A 21,621-nucleotide genomic window follows, 5' to 3' on the forward strand; every position below is an offset into this window, starting at 1 on the left:
TTGCAATAAAAATTTTAAAAAGAGAAAAGCCCTGTGTGTCGCTTTAGAGTCACCCTCCACATCCATCCATAAGCATCCACAGATTCACCAACTGCGGATCGTGCAGTACTTTCACATGTATTACTTGGGGAAAAAAATCCATAGATAAGTGTACCTGAGCGTTAAAACTATTGTTGTTCAGGATCAACAATATATAGTTGTTGTTAGTTGTTGTATATAGTTTTTTTCTCTCTAAGCTCACTTTATCATTCAGTTTCTTCATGCTGTTCATTCTTAAGAGGAAGCTACCTCTCATATCATCCTATATTGGATTTCCTATTAATTTTTCTCTCCTATGTTCATTTTATCTCAGTGGCATTTTTTACTCAGTAGGTTGTATTTCCTACTTTTCCTTCAATCCAGGAGTCAGCAAAATATGTCATCTGGGCCACATTTGGCTCACTGACTGTTCTTGTAAATAAAGTTTTATTGGAACACAATCATTCTCCTTTTTTGTGTTATTGTATATACCTGCATTAGTATTAAAACACCAGAGTTGGGTGGTTGCAACAGAGATCACAAATCTAAAATATTTACTATTAGGACTTAAAACATTTACCAGTCTTTGGTTTTGTTGTCCAAGTAGAAGGCGAAGAATAGATTCTACAGAATGAATAAATAAAACCAGCAAATGATAGGATACGGAAAAGTGTAATAGAATTTGTACTTAAGCTAGTTAGCAGCTCTGTGTGGTCAGTAAAAAAGTTTCTTGAAGGTGAATCATCAGAGAAAATGTAGAAAAGACAGATTCCTGTCGTACTTACTAGTTTTGATGGCATGTCAGAAATGAGGTGTATTGTTTAGGAAATGAGGCATGTAAGCTTTTTGAGCAAAGGAGCTTTGCCAAAGCAGGATACTGTTGCAGTAATGTTTACAAGCCAAATGAGGATTGTGTTAGTGGAAAATTAATACTAATGTATTAATGAGGTAGAGCATAGTTGTAAGAATTTCTAGAGATAAAAATGATAGGCCATTTGATTTGAAGAGAAAGAGTTAATAATTCTGAAACTTCATTGAGCAGGAAATTGGAAAATTATTTATACATATTTTGGAGATGAACTGATTGTTATGGAAGGTTTAAGTTAGTGGAGAAGGATTATAACATTATATAGCGTAAGAAACAACATTGTTTACTAGGTATCAGCGATAGCAAAGTTATTAGGGAATCTCAGCCAAAGGCAGTTTTTCATTGGCCTTATTTTACCAATGAAATTGTAGCCTATCCCATTTCCATCATCTAATTAGGGTCCATCTCTTTATAAAATCCTCTTTCTTTTGGTCTCCAGAATTCTACCCTTACACTCAGATTTACTTCTGTTGTCTCACGCAGAGTAAATTACTGACATTTTCTAAATACTCTGAATCATGTCCAAGAAGGGCTTTAGCTCTCTCAAATAAAAATTCTTATCACAGTATTTCCTTCAACTAAAGCCATGATTTGCAGACTCTGTACTGAGACATTCCATGGTCCTGCTGCAGCATATTCAAGAGTTTTGTAGGGGGTTTTGTATCAGGGTAATGCATAGTCCTAACATCAGATTGTGATGCATTCCTTGGGGATGATGTCCTATGGGAATGGTTGCTGTGATTTTTTTAAAAAATCCTGAAAATTAGTGCAGAATAGGAAATGAGAGTTGCACTATTCAGTTAGAATCCAAGGCTTGAAGAGTTGTGCAATACCCGTAAGCACCATATCCCATTAGTAAGTGTTGTGCTGGTTTTTTAATGAAGTAAAAACTTTTCAGTTTATATGTATTCTTTTTTCAAACCATGTAATAAACTGTTAAGATTATCAGTAGTTACTAAGTTGTTCAGATCTGTAGATCTGACTATTATCAAAAGTAGAACTCTTACGTATTTCTTAGGGCACCATGAAAAAGTTGTTTGTTCACTAAGGGTGTTGTGAACTGAGAAAGTTCAGATTCTATGACCTAAAGAGTTGTCCAACTCTAAAATAAATATACTCTTCCTTTAGCATGTGAAAATGCATCAATCCTTTTATTTCTCTTTCTGAAACTGCATTTCATAGAGTCACAGATGTAGAAAACAAACTTTGTGATACCAGGTGGGAAAGGGGGAAAGGATAAATTTGGAGATTGAGACTGATATATACACACTACTGTCTATAAAATAATTAATAAGCACCTACTCTGTACCATCCCCTGAAGGAGGGAATGGCAACCCACTCCAGTATTCTTGCCTGAAGAATCCCATGGACTGTGTAGCTTGGCGGGCTACAGTCCATAGGGTCACAAAGAGTTGGACTCTGAGTGACTATGCATTCTCATGCACTGTATACCACAGGAAACTCTACTTAATCCTCTTTAATGATGTATATGGGGAAAGAATATGAAAGAATGTGGGTATGTGTATAACTGGTTCACTTTATTGTACACCTGAAACTAACAGTATAAATCAGCTATACTCTGATAAAAATTTAAAACAATAATAGATGGAAAAAAATAGCATTTCAGTTACATGGGATTTTATGTAGAATCTCAATAACAATTTAATCAGATATTTTTAAATTATCTGTACACTGTGCTTTGTGCTATCAGATCAGATCAGATCAGTCGCTCAGTCATGTCCAACTCTTTGCAACTCCATGAATCACAGCACACCAGGCCTCCCTGTCCATCACCAACTCCCGGAATTCACTGAGACTCACGTCCATCGAGTCGGTGATGCCATCCAGCCATCTCATCCTCTGTCGTCCCCTTCTCCTCCTGCCCCCAATCCCTCCCAGCATCAGGGTCTTTTCCAATGAGTCAACTCTTTGCATGAGGTGGCCAAAGTACTGGAGTTTCAGCTTTAGCATCATTCCTTCCAAAGAAATCCCAGGGCTGATCTCCTTCAGAATGGACTGGTTGGATCTCCTTGCAGTCCAAGGGACTCTCAAGAGTCTTCTCCAACACCATAGTTCAAAAGCATCAATTCTTCAGCGCTCAGCCTTCTTCACAGTCCAACTCTCACATCCATACATGACCACAGGAAAAACCATAGCCTTTACTAGATGGACCTTTGTTGGCAAAGTAATGTCTCTGCTTTTCAATATGCTATCTAGGTTGGTCATAACTTTCCTGCCAAGGAGTAAGCGTCTTTTAATTTCATGGCTGCAGTCACCATCTGTAGTGATTTTGGAGCCCAGAAAAATAAAGTCTGACACTGTTTCCACTGTTTCCCCATCTATTTTCCAAGAAGTAATGGGACCGGATGCCATGATCTTCGTTTTCTGAATGTTGAGCTTTAAGCCAACTTTTTCACTCTCCACTTTCACTTTCATCAAGAGGCTTTTGAGTTCCTCTTCACTTTCTGCCATAAGGGTGGTGTCATCTGCATATCTGAGGTTATTGATATTTCTCCCGGCAATCTTGATTCCAGCTTGTGTTTCTTCCAGTAATAAAAAGTACTTTTAACCTTAACTTTACAATCAAGTTTGGGAGGTAAGACAAATATAAATTGCTTAAATTATTAAGTAAAATAAATAGTCTTGGTTATTTATTTTATAGTATATATTATGGAGGTTCAAAGAAGAAAGAGTATATCTGTTGGTAGGAATGCAGTATGACTTTGTGGGATGAATGTTCAATTTAAAATGGACCTTGATGGAGGGGTAAAAGTCCAACAGGTAGAGGGGGTGGATATTTTAAACAAACAAAACCATAATGACTAAGAAGATTTATTTTGGGGGAAGCAATTCATTCTATATGAGTGAAGGAAGGACATACCTTGTAGAGTAGTAAAGGTTACAGCTGATATACTCTGCAAGTTGGAATATTATTGTGGAGAGCTTTGAATGCTGGGGTGTGAGACATTTGGATTTAATTTGCTAGTAAAAGAAGACTGATTGGGGTGATTAATCTGTCAGCAGGATATAGGATGATTAAATCAAGGAGAGATAGGAGGCAAGGAGCTTTTGGAAAGGAATGATGGATTTTGTTTTATGTATTTGTATTTCAAAGGAAATACCGAGCTCTATATTCAAGTTTAAAAGCATATTTTTGAGCAGCATTATAACTAAGAGCTATAAAATAGAACTCAATATTAATAGAAAAACAAAACTTTGTAACGCTCTTGATATTACTGCAGAAATAATATTAATAAAATGTTAATATGTGTGGAGTGCATGCTTCAAGCCAGGCATTATATGAAGCATTCATTTAATTTTCACAATAACCTTAATAGGCATTAGTATTCCCATTTTATAGATAAAAACCTAGGGAAGTTACATAGCTCAGGTTACATAAGAAGTACTAAGACTGGCAAACTGTTTAAATTAAGTATCAGTTCAGTTCAGTTCAATCGCTCAGTCATGTCCGACTCTTTGCAACCCCATGAATCGCAGCACGCCAGGCCTCCCTGTCCATCACCAACTCCCAGAGTTCACTCAGACTCACGTCCATCGAGTCAATGATGCCATCCAGCCATCTCATCCTCTGTCGTCCCCTTCTCCTCCTGCCCCCAATCCCTCCCAGCATCAGAGTCTTTTCCAATGAGTCAACTCTTTGCATGGGGTGGCCAGAGTATTGGAGTTTCAGCTTCAGCCTCAGTCCTTCCAATGAACATACAGGACTGATCTCCTTTAGGATGGAGTGGTAGGATCTCCTTGCAGTCCAAGGGACACTCGAGTCTTCTCCAACACCACAGTTCAAAAGCATCAATTCTTCGGTGCTCAGCTTTCTTCACAGTCCAACACACATCCATACAAGGCCACTGAAAAACCATAGCCTTGACTAGATGGACCCTTGTTGGCAAAGTAATATCTCTGCTTTTGAATATGCTATCTAGGTTGGTCATGACTTTCCTTCCAAGGAGTAAGCGTCTTTTGATTTCATGGCTGCAGTCACCATCTGCAGTGATTTTGGAGCCCAGAAAAATAAAGTCTGACAGTGTTTCCCGTTTCCCCATCTATTTGCCATGAAGTGATGGGACCGGATGCCATGATCTTCCTTTTCTGAATGTTGAGCTTTAAGCCAACTTTTTCACTGTCCTCTTTCACTTTCGTCAAAAGGCTCTTTAGTTCTTCTTCATTTTCTGCCATAAGGGTGGTATCATCTGCATATCTGAAGTTATTGATATTTCTCCCGGCAGTCTTGATTCCAGCCTGTGCTTCTTCCAGTCTAGCGTTTCTCATGATGTACTCTGCATATAAGTTAAATAAACAGGGTGACGATATACAGCCTTGACGTACTCCTTTTCCTATTTGGAACCAGTCTATTGTTCCATGTCCAGTTCTAACTGTTGCTTCCTGACCTGCATACAGGTTTCTCAAGAAGCAGGTCAGGTGGTCTGGTATGCCCATCTCTTTCAGATTTTTCCTCAGTTTATTGTGATCCACACAGTCAAAGGCTTTGGCATAGTCAATAAAGGAGAAATAGATGTTTTTCTGGAACTCTCTTGCTTTTTCCATGATCCAGCGGATGTTGGCAGTTTGATCTCTCATTCCTCTGCCTTTTCTAAAACCAGCTTGAACATCTGGAATTTCACGGTTCACGTACTGTAGAAGCCTGGCTTGGAGCATTTTGAGCATTACTTTGCTAGAGTGTGAGATGAGTGCAATTGTGCTGTATTTTGAGCATTCTTTGGCATTGCCTTTCTTTGGGATTGGAATGAAAACTGACCTTTTCCAGTCCTGTGGCCACTGCTGAGTTTTCCAAATTTGCTGGCATATTGAGTGCAGCACTTTCACAACATCATCTTTCAGGATTTGAAATAGCTCAACTGGAATTCCATTACCTCCACTAGCTTTGTTTGTAGTGATGCTTTCTAAGGCCCACTTGACTTCACATTCCAGGATGTCTGACTCTAGGTGAGTGATCACAGCATCATGATTATCTTGGTCATGAAGATCTTTTTTGTACAGTTCTGTGTATTCTTGCCACCTCTTCTTAATATCTTCTGCTTCTGTTAAGTTCATACCATTTCTGTCCTTTATTGAGCCCATCTTTGCATGAAGTGTTCCCTTGGTATCTCTAGTTTTCTTAAGAGATCTCTAGTCTTTCCCATTCTGTTGTTTTCCTCTATTTATTTGCATGATCGCTGAGGAAGGCTTTCTTATCTCTCCTTGCTATTCTTTGGAACTCTGCATTCGGATGTTTATATCTTTCCTTTTCTCTTTGCTTTTTGCTTCTCTTCTTTTCACAACTATTTTTAAGCCCTCCCCAGACAGACATTTTGCTTTTTTGCTTTTATTTTCCATAGGGATGGTCTTGATCCCTGTCTCCTGTACAATGTCACGAACCTTCGTCCCTCGTTCATCAGGCACTCTATCACATTAGTCCCTTAAATCTGTTTCTCGCTTCCACTGTATAATCATAAGGGATTTGATTTAAGTCATACCTGAATACTAGTTCATTTAACCTCTGGCTCTGAGCATTGAGTGAATCCATCTCAGATTTTGACAAATTATTATTATTTTTCTTAAGTATGTCTTCTTTTTTATTAGTTTATTTTTCCCTATCATTCCTGATCTCTCCTAATTCTTCTTCACTCTATGGATACTCCAATGTGTTTGATATGTGTCTTGCATGCTTGAAAAATGAATCATCATGTTTTACGTGTGTGCACGTGTGTGTTTATTGTACACAATATATAAAAGGATGAACTATACACAATCTGATGCATATGTTTCTAGTATATTACTTTATATCTTTGTATAATAGTATGTATTCACCATATTTTCTGTGTCTTTTTCCCTAGAAAGGGACTTTCAGAATGCTTCACATTTCCTTTTAGTTTCAGCAAAGCTGTGTTAAATATCCTTGCATGTAGCTCCCTGAAATCCATGTTCTTTCTACTATTGCTTCCTCCTATTACATGCTTTTGGAGGTGTTTATTTCGTATGGAAGAAAACCTGACATCTTTTCACCTGTTCATGTTTTTTTAATCCTGCAAAAGATTAATATATTTGTGGAATGAGTGATTTTTTTTTATGCTTCCAAAAGGAGCCAAAAGGCAGGAAGAACTAGGTGAATTATCCTGTTCCATTGTTGGATTACATTTAGTCAATGGTAAAATTAAGCGTTACAGCATCACTAGTATATTTTTTCTGACTTTCTTCTTTTAGTGATTCTTTTCCTGTTGTTGCTATAAGTAGTGCATATCATAGCATTGTAATTGTAAACAATTTATACATTATACTAATGTTGGTCGAAGTCAGTATTTTTCTTACAATCATATAGCAACTATGCTTTGTAATAATTCATACTTGATCCTACAAGGAAATACATTTTATACTCCAAGAGGTTTGCAGAACACATAGGACCCATTAAAAGGAAGAAAACACGCTGTATGATTTTTGTATTTTTTTTTTTTGGCTTCTTATTTATTCATTCTCTCAACTAGTCTAGACTAGTGTTACTATGGCACTTTCGTTATGGTGTGGAAAACAGACTAATTATGTTCTTTAAAACAGACAACAGTCGTACATCTTGAGATACAGCATCTGGTACTCTCAGCCATCCCTCATCAGTGCTAGTCTGCATTTGGTAGGGCTTCTAGTTGTCCAAATATTTTTATGTTATGGTATATTCTTATTTTTTTAAATATTTATTTATTTATTTTTGGCTGCGCTGGGTCTTCATTGGTACGTGAAGACGTTCATTGCGGCGAGGGGGAGCTATTCTAGTTGCTGTGCGCAGGCTTGTTCCTGCAGTGGCTTCTCTTGGTGTGGAGCACAGGCCTGGGGCGGGGGCCCGGGGGGGGCAGGTGCAGTTTCAGTAGCTGTGGCTTCTGACTGCGCAGGTTCAGTCATTGTGGCTCAGGGGCTTAGCTCTTCCATGGCTTGTGGATCTTCCTGGACCAGAAATCAAACCTTTGTCCCCTGCATTGTCAGGCAGATTGTTAACCACTGGACCACCAGGGAGGTCCCTCTTTTAAAGAGAATGATCAAACCACTTCACCAAAATTTCAAAAATAAAAACATGAAAATCACCCATAATTTTTCTACTGAAATTTGACCATATCTGCTTTTGGAGTATTCCCTAGTAGATTCTTTTCCTATTGATATAATATAGTTTATAACCATATTTTGCATATACTGCTTGTATAGCTTCTGTTTCATTTAACACTTGTGTGGCATAAACATTTTCCACTTTGCCGCTTTGCTTCATAATTTTCCTTTTTAATATCTTCAAAGTATTCTCTAGAATAGCATTATCTAGTGGAAATACAATAAAACCCACATAATTTAAAATTTTCTAGTAGAGACCTTGAAAATGTAAAAAGAAACAAGTAAATTAATGTTAACAATATATTTAACTTCAAATATCTAAAATAATTATCATTTCAACACATATTCATATAAAATTATTAATTATATTTTTAATCTTTTTTTCTTTGAAATTGGTATCTGTTTTACATTTGTAACACAGCACAGTCACTAAATTGTCAATGGTCAAAATGAAATGTAACCGTACCAAAACAATAAAAATGTGTTTAATAGAAGAATATTTTTCCTTCCTTCCATTTTGAAATTTCAAAAAAATTAAATCAGAAATTCAGTTCCACAGTCACACTAACCACATTTCATATGCTCATTATCGACATGTGGCTTCTTATATTTAAATTAAAATTAAATAAAATTTGAAATTCAATTCTTCAGTTGCACTAGCCACATTTTAAGTGATCCATAGCCAAATTTAGAATGGGTCTATATGCCAATTCTTACTTGACTACTTATTCCTCTATTACTGAATATTTATGTTTAAGTCACATGTATAGTATACTGATGTGTTCCTAAATGAATATTTTCCATATTTTGAATTATTTACTTGAGGTAGACTCTTAGAATTATTGCATCAAAGAATATGAATTTTATATTTCGTAATATTTTCAGTTTATTTTCTTGGAAAAGTGTCAGTTGCACTCCCATCAGCAGGAATAATATAGTGATTTTTAGCAACCTTTCCTCATCATTAAGTTACTACAATGATTTTATATTCTATGTATTTTATTTTGTTAATTGAACTATAGTTGATTTACAGTATTACATTAGTTTCAGATGTACAACATACTGATTCTATTTTTTAATAGATTTATATTTCATTTAAATTATTAGAAAATGATGGCTCATTTTCCTGTCATGTACAGTGCATATATTTACAGCCTATTTATTTTATACATAATAGGTTATATCTCTTAATCCCATATTGCCATCTTGCCCTGCCCCACTTCTGGTAACCACAGTTGTCTTTTTATATCTATGATTATTACATTCATATGTGATAATAAAAAGTATCTGTCTTTCTCTGTCTGACCTATTTCATGAAGTATAATACACTCTAGGTCTGTCCACATGGTTGCAAGTGGCAGAATTTCATTCCTGTTTATGGCTGAGTAATCTTTATCCATTCATCTTTTGATGGACATTTAGTTGCTTTCAGCTGCTTTGAACTTTGGAGTGTTTTTATTGTTTTGAATTAGTGTTTTTGGTTTCTTTGAATATATATTTAGCACTGGAATGGCAGGATCATATGGTAGTTCTATTTTTAATTTTTTGAGGAACCTCTATACTGTTTTATGTAGTGCCAGTACTAATTTCCATTCCCACCAACAATGTTCAATTGTTCTTTTACTCCATATTTTTGCAAATATCTATTATTTATAGACCTTTTCATGACAGCCCTTTTGACAGATGTGACATGATATCTCACTGTGGCTCTGATTTGCATTTCTCTAATGATTAAGAATCTTTTCATGTGCCTATTGGTCATCTGTATATCTTCTTTAGAAATGTCTACTCAGATCTTCTGCCCATTTTTAAAATTGGATTGCTTATATTTTTGATATTGAGGTATATAGGCTATTTATATAGCAGTTCAGATATTAACCCTTTATTGGTCAATTATTTACAAACTTCTCTCATTCCGTAGATTGTGTTTTTATTTTGTTGATGGTTTCCTTTGCAGTACAAAAGCTTTTAAGTTTAATTAAATTCCATTTGTTTAGTTTTGCTTTTATTTCCTTTGCTTTAGGAGACAGATTCCCCCCAAATTGCAATAATATCTGTCAAAGAGTATTTCACCTCTGTTGTTCTCTAGGAGTTTTATGGCATCCAGTGTTACATTTAGGTTTTAGGTCTTTAATACATTCCAAGTTTATTTTTGTATATGATGTTTGAGTATGTACTAATTTCTTTCTTCTACACGTAGCTGTCCAGTTTTGTCAGCACCAGTCATTGAAAAGACTGTCTTTTCTCCGTTGTTTATCCTTGCCTCCTTTCTCATAGATTAATTAAACGTAATGCATGAGTTTCTTTTGGGCCCTCTATTCCTTTCTGTTGATCTATGTTTCTCTTTCTGTGCCAGTACTATACAGTTTTGATGACTGTAGCTTTGTCGTATAGTCTGAAGTCGGGGAACAAGATTCTTCCAGCTCTCTTCTTCTTTCTCAAGATTGCTTTGCCAATTTGGGATCTTTTATAATTCCATATAAATTTTAGGATTATTTGTTCTTGCTCTGTAGAAGATGCTTTGAGTTGTCTGATGGAGATTACAATGAATCTATAGATTGGTTTTAGTGATATGGACATTTTAATCTTTTTAATTCTTCTATTCCATGAACATGGAATATCTTTCCTTTATTGTGTGTGTATTATCTTTCATTTTCCTTCATCAGTGATTTATAGTTTTCAGAGTATAGCTCTTTCACCTCCTTGGTTAAGTTTAGTTGTGGGTATATTATTTTTGATGTGATTTTAAATGAGCAGTTTATTTTCTTTTAGTATTTTAAACACTTCAGTTCCTTATACTCCCCCATATTTAAGCTACCCTGAGAAATCCTCAGAGTGGCTGACTGACAAATCTGCATACTTGGGATTTCCAAATTTTATATCTGCCTCTGTTAAAAAAAAAGGTTCTTTGGCTCTGCCTTGGGCCTTCCCCATTCCTTTACCTCCTGCCTTTTTGTTCTGCTTCAGTTTTCATTTTAATGGATAAAATTGTCTCACTTCACCCTCAGTTCTGATTAATATTAGCCAGTCTCTAAGAGTTAGGATCTGCTTTGCTTTTCATTGTTCTTATGGCCAAAGAGTAGCAGGGCTAACTGTTGTGCTGACTGAAATTCCTAATTAGGATATTACAAGAGTTTTGTTGATTCTATAGAGTGTTTTTCTAAACTATAGCTCTCTAAACTATTGGTCTGTTTTTATTACAAACCTGTTACTTGAAAAAAAAATTTATACTGGCACTGTTTTTATTTTTGGTGATACTATACTCTGAAACATGTGGCTTAGCAATGGATATAAATCAAGAAAGAAAAATTATGGTTGGCATCAGTTTTAGGTCTTTGCACTCTAACAGAGCACAAATCCATAATTGCTCAAATACTAAATATTTACTTAAAGAGAAACAAGAAACAATTCAAAAAATGGAATTAATTTAAATTGTGAATTTGCCTCAATTAAAAACTGACCTTTTTTTTGTATATTCTTTGTAAAATTGACAAAATGGAAATTCTGCTGTCCACATCACATGCTCTTATGTTGCATTTTAAAGTTAACACACATACAACATACACACATTTGGAATGAGGCCAAATTTAAACTCCAGGGGCATACTGTTCTGTACCTTAAATTACAATCAGATGTATTTTAGCACAGATCAAATTTTCAGTCTGAAGTTGGTGAGAAGCCTAATTATTTGACCAGGTTACTATTTATGTAGACCATTCTATGGCTGTCTGTGGTTAATCCACAGCTGGCAGAGTGCTAACTCTGGGAGGTTTTTATTTCATGCTGAAACAGTTTGGGGAGAATTAGGAGGAGGGGAGAGTTTTAAACTCTCCTCATTAAATGAAAGACTAAAGAGCAAATACATCCATATTACTATGGAAACAAGATGCTATATACACTGTTCATCTTAATTCTCCAAGTGACAAAAATAGCAAAGCAGCTTGAATGCTCATAGTTCGCAAGTGACATGGTATTTGGTTAAAAAATGAAGATGAAAAGATTAAATGATATTACCTAATAATAAATGATGTTACCTTTCTAAAGAGTTGAATATTGGTAAAGAATTAATGGATTAGAATTTTAAATGATGAGAAAATTTTATGTTATTTTGATTGGAGAACATATTTCTTATAATTTTATTAGCAATACTTTAGTAAGAGATAATTATAAAGTTCTTTCTAAATACTTCAAGATTTTTAAGGGAAAGATACCCTTCAAAAATATACCCCAGTACACATGACTTCTGCCAGAAAGTTGATTTTTTAATGTTCAAAATCTTATTTTCTCTTTAAACTTTTTGAGTTTGCAAGAAGGATGTCGTTAGTCTCTCATTATAAGTGAGCATTTCAATAGCTCTTTTGTAACTTAAGGTAACTCTTCTTCTCTAATGAAATGGCACATATTAAGCATACACTACTCATATGATAAACTTTTCTCCTGATCAAATGCTATAGTTTCCTGCTTTGCATTTTATAATTGCATTTTTAAGGTTTACATTGTAGAGGCTGTGCTTCCCTTGTGGCTCAGATGGTAAAAAAAAATCTGCCAGCAATAAGGGAGACCTGGGTTCAATCCCTGGGTTGCGAAGATCTGCTATTGAAGGGAACATCTACCCATTCCAGTAGTCTGGCCTGGAGAATTCCAGGACTGTATAGTCTGTGGAGTTGCAAATAGTCAGACATGACTGAGCAACTCTCACTTTCACTTTCACTTGTAGAGGCTTTTGTATTATGTATGTTGTTGGTGTTGTTAAGTTGCTCAGTCATGTCCAATTCTTTGTGACCCCCGTGGGCTGCAGCATGCCAGGCTCCCCTGTCCTTCACTGTCTTGTGGAGTTTGCTTAGATTAATGTCCACTGAGTTGTTAATGCTGCGTAACCATTTCATCCTCTGCCAATCCTTTCTCCTTTTGCCTTCAATCTTTCCCAGCATCAGGGTCTTTTCCAGTGAATCAGCTCTTCACGTAAGGTGGCCAAAGTATTCAAGCTTCAGCTTCAACATTAGTCCTTCCAATGAATATTCAAAATTAATTACCTTTAGGATTGACTGGTTTGATCTCCTTGCATTTTATGGGACTCTCACGAGTCTTCTCCAGCACCACAATTTGAAAGCATCAATTCTTTGGCGCTCAGCCTTGTCTGTGGTCCAACTCTCAGATCTATTCATGACTACTGAAAAAACCATAGCTTGAACTATACAGACTTTTGTTGACAAAGTGATGTCTCTTGTTTTTAATATGCTGTCCAGGTTTGTCATAACTTTCCTTCCAAGGAGCGTCTTTTAATTTCAAGGCTGCAGTCACCGTCCACAGTGATTTTGGAGCCCAGGGCAAAAAATCTGTTACTTGCTATGAAGTGATGGGGCCAGATGCCATGATCTAAGTTTTTTGAATGTTGAGTTTTAAGCCAACTTTTTCACTCTCCTCTTTCACCCTCATCAAGAGACTTTTTAATTTCCTCTTCACTTTTCTGCCATCAGAGTGATAGCATCTGCATATGTGAGGTTGTTGGTATTTCTCCTGGCAGTCTTGATTCCAGCTTGTGATTCATCTGTATTTTGTATAGATTTACTTGTATTCTCACTGAGAATGATTCTGTGGAGATAGCATTTCTAATTTCTCCTTTTTTTCTTTACCCAGGGTTTTTTCCTCACAGTTTCTCCAGAGTCGGTTTTAAAAGTGGCTCACCATGCTTCTGAAAACAACAGAATTTTCACTTTGAATCTGTCTGCACCATTTATTAGTCAGTTCTACAAGGAATCATTGATGAAAGTTATGCCTTTTGTTGACATACTTTTTGGAAACGAGATGGTGAGTAATTTTTTTAGATAAAAGTACCTTGCTTTTGGTTTCTGTTTGTGTATGTGTTTAGAAATACATAAATAAAAACTTAAATAACTGCATAAGTACACTTGAGAATTACACAGTAAAATGGCCTCAGTTTGGTCCAATATAGTTCATTATTTTCAGTATTTCCTTTAGAATATACTAATTCCTTACATAATAAACAATTAGTCTTTTAAAAAATTTGGTTGTTCAGGTTGATAATTTACACATGGTAACATTCACTCCTATGAGCTCCTATAACATTTCTGTGAGCTCTTGCAAATGTATACCTGTTATGTGACTTGTAAGCATAAGAAAGATAAAAAACATTTTCATCATCTTTGTCGGTCAAGCCTTCCCCTAATCCTTAGCCCTTAACATAAACTGTTTTCTGAACTGTAAAAATAATGTTTTTGTTTGAAATTTTCATGGATTAAGATACGTGATATCTAGTTAAAATAAATGTTTTATGAAGTTAAGTACATTTTCAAGGTCTTGAGTCAGTTTAATAAATTATGACTATATGGTTGTATATTGTAATTTGTAGTTAAATGTGTTTAATCGAGATTATAATTTCTTTCATTCAAACTTTAGTGAAAAACAAAATTTTTTTCTTATTTAATATTCATACCTTCTGTCTTACCTGTAGACTATAAAAATCCATAAATACTTGTGGACTATAAAAATCCTTGAAATAGAAAAAAAGGAGACGTTTGCTATATCTTCCTTTTATGAATGTGTGAAGTTGTGTGAATTACCTCAGAAGTCCATTCTGATTCAGATTCTATGATTCTAACTTAGTTTGATTATATTCACCAATTTTATATCTAAATAAAATAACTATATTGTCTGCCTAGAATAACATAAAATTTGACCTGGAAGTAACTTGTGGGTTATTGGTGTGGAAATCATATGGTGTGGATATCTTCTAAGGGCCCTTAACCAATTGAAGGACATGCTACATTCTTAATGACCAACAAACTGACATAATGAGAAAAAATAGTGGTAAAAACCTTGATCTCCTAGGTATCTGCTAGAGGTCTCATTTGACTGAAATCTATGTTTCAGATTTTCCGTATTGTCAATGTTATTTTCTAGGTACAGGAAGCTCTTAAGAAAAGTGCTATTCTAGACTCTTTAAATAACGTTAACGAGTTGGTCATTAGTATAGCAGTCTGAGAGTGCTTGGGAGAAGTTGATACTTGAATCCAGAGTCCTTTATAGTCAGAAACAGTAGAATGGCAATACTTAGACTTTAAGAAGACAAACTTTAAAACTTTTAAAAAAGATAAATGTCATTCTAAAGAATGAGATTTGGAAAGTAAAACTTGAGAGGGTTGAATACCAGCAAAAATTCAGTTATGACTTTAAAATCTCAAATGACCTTAATTAAAAGGAAAATAAAGAAGAGCCTTAACAAGAATAAAAAGCTTGGAGAACATACAGAAAGCTGTTTAATAAGAGCTCACATTTGTAAAACATATGTAAAAATGATGGAAAGCATTTACAGAATGAAGGAGCAGTGCTGAAAGTTTGGCTGAGACATAGGAGAATAGAAAAGAATAGAGGCCTAAGAATGATTAGTTTTGCAGAAAATGCTGATAATATAAAAATGTTCTTTATTGTTTAAAAAAACTTCAAAAGTGCAATCAACAAAAAAAGTAATTGGACTTCATTAAAATTAAAAACCTTTTTGCATCAAAGGACACTATCAAGAAAGTGAAAGACAACACATGGATGGAAGAAAATAAATACATCTGATAAGGGATTAATGTATATCTCAACAACTCAAATATATCTCGACACAGGAAACAATCCAGTTTAAAAATGATCAAAGGACTTAAACATTTCTTCATAGAAGACATACAGACTGGCAATAAGCACACATGAAAAGATGCTCACCATCAATGATCACTAGAGAAATGCATATGAAACCAAAATGAGATACTACTTGGTACCCTTTTGGATGGCTATTGTCAAAAAATGGAAAATAACAAGTATTGCCAAGAATGTTGAGAAATGGAAACCCTTGTGCATGGTTGCTGGGAATGTAAATGATGCAGCTGCTGTGAAAAGCAATTTGATGCTCCTCAAAAAGTTAAACAGGGAATTATTACCATTGTTGTTGTTTAGTCACTCAGTCATGTCCAGTTCTTTGTGACCTCATGGACTACAGTATGCCAGGCTTCCCTGTCCTTCACCAGCTCCTGGAGTTTGCTCAGACTCATGTCCATTGAGTCGGTGATGCCATCCAACCATCTCAACCTCAGTCATCCCCTCCTCCTGCCTTCAATCTTTCCCAGCATCAGGGTCTTTTCCAATGACTTGGCTCTTTGCATCAAGTGGCCAAAGTATTGGAGCTTCAGCTTCAGCATCAGTCCTTCTAATGAATGTTCAGGGTTGATTTCCTTTAGGATTGACTGGTTTGATCTTCTTGCTGTCCAGGGGACTCTCAAAAATCTTCTCCAGCATCATAGTTCAAAGGCATCAGTTCTTCAGCGCTCAGCCTTTTTTATTGTCCAGCTATCACATCCATACATGACTACTGAAAAAACCATATCTTTGACTAGATTGACCTTTGTAGGCAAAGTAGGCAAAGCACTGTCTCTGCTTTTTAATATGCTGTCTAGGTTTGTCATTGCTTTTCTTCTGGCGAGCAAATGTCTTTTCATTACATGACTGCAGTCACCATCCACAGTGATTTTGGAGCCCAAAAAAGTAGCCTGTCACTGTTTGCATTGTTTCCCTATCTATTTGCCATGAAGTGATGGGACCAGATGCCATATTCTTTGTTTTTACTATTACCATATGATCCAACAATTCCACTTATAGGTATTAAAAAAAAAACAAAAAACTTCAAAGCAGGGATTCAAATGCTTTTACACCATTGTTTATCAGCATTGTTCACAGTAGCCACAAGTTTGAAGCAAAGCAAATGTTTTTCAGTGGTTGAATAGATAAATGTGATATATTAAATACAGTGGAATATTATTCAGTCTTTAAAAGGAATGGATTCTGGTAAAATACAGAATAAATTAAATAAAATCTTTTACCTGATACATGATAAAATCTGAATGAACCTTGAAGACACTTATGTTAAGTGAAATTAGCCCTACCTATACAAGCAGACACATATTGGATTTTCCTATAAGATTCCTCTGAAATGAAGTATTTAAAATAGAAAAACTCAGAGAGAGATAGCAAAACAGTGGTTACCAGGCACTGAGGGGAAAAGGGAATTAGGAGTTATTATTTAATGAGTACAAAGCTTCTGTTTGGGATGACAGAAAACTTCTGGAAATGGATAGTAGAAATGATTGCAGAACATTGTGAATATAATGTCAGTTAATTTAACACTTAAAATTGTTAAAATGGTAAAAGTTTACTACCTTATGTACATTTTATCACAGTTTTAAAAATTGATTCTACAAATCAGTAAACTTTAAAGTTTGACTAGAACTTAGTATAGCTTATTAGGGAAATTATTTTTCCTTACCTAGAAGAGGAAGTAGTCAAATTACAAGCTACTACATGGCTCAAAAAGGGCTTCCCTGGTTGCTCAGTAGTAAAGAATCTGCCTGCAATGCAGGAGATGCAGGTTTGATTCCTGGGTTGGGACTGCTACTGCTAAGTCACTTCAGTCGTGTCCGACTCTGTGCGACCCCATAGATGGTAGCCCATCAGGCTCCCCCGTCCCTGGGATTCTCCAGGCAAGAATATTGGAGTGGGCTGCCATTTCCTCCTCCAATGCATGAAAGTGAAAAGTGAAAGTGAAGTCTCTCAGTCGTGTCCGACTCTAGCAACCCCATGGACTGCAGCCTACCAGGCTCCTCCGTCCATGGGATTTTCTAGGCAAAAGTACTGGAGTAGGGTGCCGTTGCCTTCTCCGCCTGGGTTGGGAAGATTCCCTGGAAAAGGAAATGGCAACCCACTCCAGTATTCTTGCCTGGAAAATCCTGAGCCTGGCAGGCTATAGTCCATGGGGTCGCAAAGGGCCAAACACAACAACCAAACAACACAACAACAGAACTCCAAATCATGTCAGGATGACTTTGACTTTTCTGATATGATTGTTATTCATATGAATTCATTTCACTAGATATGTAGTACTTGTATGACAGTCCAATAAGCAGTGATATACATATATAGTATATTTGAGATGATTTGTCATAATATGGATTATAGAATAATGAATATTGGATATAGGGCAATTTGATATATTTGATAATTATTGAACCAGTCTCAAAAAATTCTTCTGACAAATTAATACTGATATGCTTCACTATAAATGATTCAGATAAACTTGTGTTTGTGGATAATGTAGATATAGAGAATGCAAATAATGGAACATGTTAATAAATTATCAAATAAATTAAATGTCAAAATAAGACTTCTGACAATTTTAATAGATTAGAAATACCAGTTAAGTGATGAAATTTAATAAGGATAAATAAAAATGATATCATATTTGATTATAAAAAATATGGTATTATAAGATTTATCTCTTTGATCTCATCTTTCTTTGTTTTCCTCAAATATTCTAGTAATAATAAACTATTTTCAGTTCTCTAGGGAAAAAAGGGGGCATTTAACTTTTAAATTGCAATGAAGTGTGAAATATATTTCTCAGTGTATACATTCAGGATTGCTCTGTCCTTCCCCCCACCTCTTTATCCCTCAAACCTCTCCCCCAAATCTACTGTGTTTAATATAAATTCTCAAAATGCCAATACCTAGCCAAAACTAAATACACTTGGCCCTTATTTTCTACCTAGTGCCATTTTTTTCTTTCATAGGATGTGTGCCCTTTGATTAACCCAGCTTACCACTTGAAGAGGGTTCCCAGTTCATTGCAGAGGAGAACCCACGTAGAATTCAACAGTCTCTTTCAGTTGAGGAAATGGAGCTGCAAGTTTGGGAAGTCTAACAGCTAGCCAGCTAGTTTGCAATTCACAGTACCTGAAGGGAAAGAGCTACATAGACAAAGAACACAGGAGATTTGCGGAGTCCCACCCAAGTCTTTGAGCTGAGTACTGATCAGCCATGAGGAAACTAATGAAGGCTGAGGGAAAAAACCAACACTTGAGAAGATCTTTGGGCATAATCTTCAGAGTGCACAGACAGCCTGTAACCATCCTTATTGTACTAGCTAGAATTGAGACCCTTATCATAATTCATGGGCTTCAGATAGAGTACTTAGAACATCTCTGGGGCAAAATTAGTCTAGAATGTGTCTTCTTTTGTGCCTTATAACAATATTATCCCAACATGCATATGGTCCCCTGTATTGGTATGAAGTTTCCTTCTATTCATATTCAGAATACTGAGGGCTTTTTTCTAGAATGGATGTTGGATTTTGACATTGCCACCCCACCCCAATTTTAGAAAACCCAATCCAATAATACAAAAAAAGGATACTTCATTGTGACCAGGAATATTCAGTTGATTTACTGATCAATATAGTTCAACTTAGTAAAAATAAAAAGCATTACCATCTTAGTAGATACATAAAAGAAGATGTCAAAATCCAACATCCATCCCTGATAAAAAGCCCTCATAGTACTTAGAAGGGACCTTCTTCAACCCAATATGAAACATTCACAAAAAATATACAGCTAACATCATACTTAAATGATGAAAAACTGAGTGCTTTTCTCTAATATCAGGGACAAAGCAAGGATGTTCGCTCTCTCCACTTCTATTCAGCATTGTCATATATGTTTTAGCCAATGTTAACAACATATGAAAAATATCCAGGTTAGAAAGAATGAAGAAAAATTATCTCTATTATTAAACATAATGGTTGTCTTTATAGAAATCCTATTAAATCTACAAAGATATTAGAAATAAAAATGAGTTCAGCAAGGTTGTGGGATATAAGATAAACACACAAATAGCACTTGTATTTTTATATAGTAACAGCAAACACTCAGAAATTTTTAATCACTATTTTCATTACCAAAAAGATGTATAACATACTCTGGGATAAATTAAAAGATGTGCAACACTTGTGTACCAGTTACTACCAAATATTGTTCAGAAAAATTAAAGAGCTAAGTAAGTGGAGAGAGAAGGCCTGTTTGTGGATTTTAAGAGTCAATTGTGAAGATGTCAGTTCTCAAATTGGTCTATGGATTCAACATAATTTAATTTAAAATCCCAACAGGTTTTTTTGTTTGTTTTGTAGATGTCAACAAGCTTATTCTAAAATTAGTGTGGAAAAACATTGGACTGAATAGTCACACAGGATTGAAAAAAAGTCAGAGGACCTGCGCTACATGGCGTCAGGACTTAGAAAGCTGTCAATGCAGTGTGTCACCTGCCTAAAGATAGGCAGGTTCCTAGCACCCCTTATCGAAGAGATTATCTTCCCTCCATTGTATATTCTTGCCTCCTTTGTCAAAGACAAGGTGCCCATAGGTGTGTGGGTTTGGTCTATCTTTCTGTTTTTGTTCCAGTACCATACTGTATTGACTGTAGCTTTGTAGTATAGTCTGAAGTTAGGAAGGTTGATTCTTCTAGCTCCATTCTTTCTCAAGCTTGCTTTGGCTATTTGGGATCTTTTGTGTTTCCCTATGAATTGTAATTTTTTGTTCTAAATCTGTGAAAAATGCCATTGGTAATTTAATAGGGATTGCATTGAATCTGTAGATTCCTTTTGGTAGTATTATCATTTTCATAATATTGATTCTTCCAATCAATATTGGAAGAACATGGATATTTGGATACCTCTCCATTTGTTTATATCATCTTTGGTTTCTTTCATCAGTGTCTTACAGTTATCTGCATACAGCTCTTTTGTCTCTTTAGGCAGGTTTATTCCTAGGTATTTTATTCTTTTTTGTTGCAGTGGTAAATGGAATTGATTCCTTAATTTCTCCTGATTTTTTATTATTAGTGTATAGGAATGCAAGTGATTTCTGTGTATTGATTTTGTATCCCACGACTTTTCTGAACATTATCTTTAGGTTTTTCTATGTATAGTCATATCGTGTCATCTGCAAACAGAGTTTTACTTCTTCTTTCCCAGTCTGGGTTCCTTTTATTTATTTTTCTTCTCTGATTGTCTTGGCTAGAACTTCCAAAACTATGTTGAATAATAGTGGCAAGAGTGGACACTGTTCAGGATCACTGTCTTGTTCCTGATCTTAGAGGAAAAGCTTTTAGTGTTTCACCGTTGAGAATAATGTTTGCTGTGGGTTTATCATGCATTGCCTTTATTGTGTTGAGGTAACTCCCCCTCTGCCCATTTTTGAAGAGTTTTTAATCATAAATAGGTGCTGAATTTTGCTGAAAGCTTTTTCTGCATCTGTTAAGATTATCACATGGTTTTTATCTGGATAGCTATATGTGCAACAATGAAATTAGAACACTTCCTAACAGTGTACACGAAAATAAACTTGAAATGGATTAAAGACTTAAGTTTTAGACCAGAAACTATAAAACTCTTAGAGGAAAACATAGGCAGAACACCGTATGACATAAATCGCAGCAGGATCCTCTGTGACCCACCTCCTAGAATTATGGAAATAAAAACAAATAAACAAGTGGGACCTAATTAAATTTAAAAGCTTTTGCACAACAAAGGAAGCTATAAACAAGGTGAAAAGACAACCCTCAGAATGGGAGTAAATAATAGCAAATGAAACAACTGAGAAAAGATCCCCAAAATATACAAGCAGCTCATACAATTCAATACCAGAAAATAGACAACTCAATCAAAAAGTAGGCAGAACACTTAAACAGACATTTCTCCAGAGACATAGAGAAGGCTAATAAACACATGAAAAGATGCTCAACATTTCTTA

At 35.5% G+C, this 21,621-nt stretch overlaps 1 protein-coding gene across 6 annotated transcripts in view; it reads left to right on the forward strand.

Annotated features, from left to right (window-relative positions):
- The window catches only part of ADK (adenosine kinase), a 543,729-nt gene that overhangs the window by 363,417 nt on the left and 158,691 nt on the right, over positions 1–21,621 (forward strand). For all 6 annotated transcript variants that reach the window (XM_005226479.4, XM_010820646.3, XM_059882620.1 and 3 more), the window contains 1 exon segment: positions 13,628–13,798. In XM_005226479.4, coding sequence (XP_005226536.1) covers positions 13,628–13,798 — 171 coding nt within the window.

The sequence above is a fragment of the Bos taurus genome, chromosome 28 (genome assembly GCF_002263795.3).
Source record: "Bos taurus isolate L1 Dominette 01449 registration number 42190680 breed Hereford chromosome 28, ARS-UCD2.0, whole genome shotgun sequence".
Taxonomy (NCBI): domain Eukaryota; kingdom Metazoa; phylum Chordata; class Mammalia; order Artiodactyla; family Bovidae; genus Bos; species Bos taurus.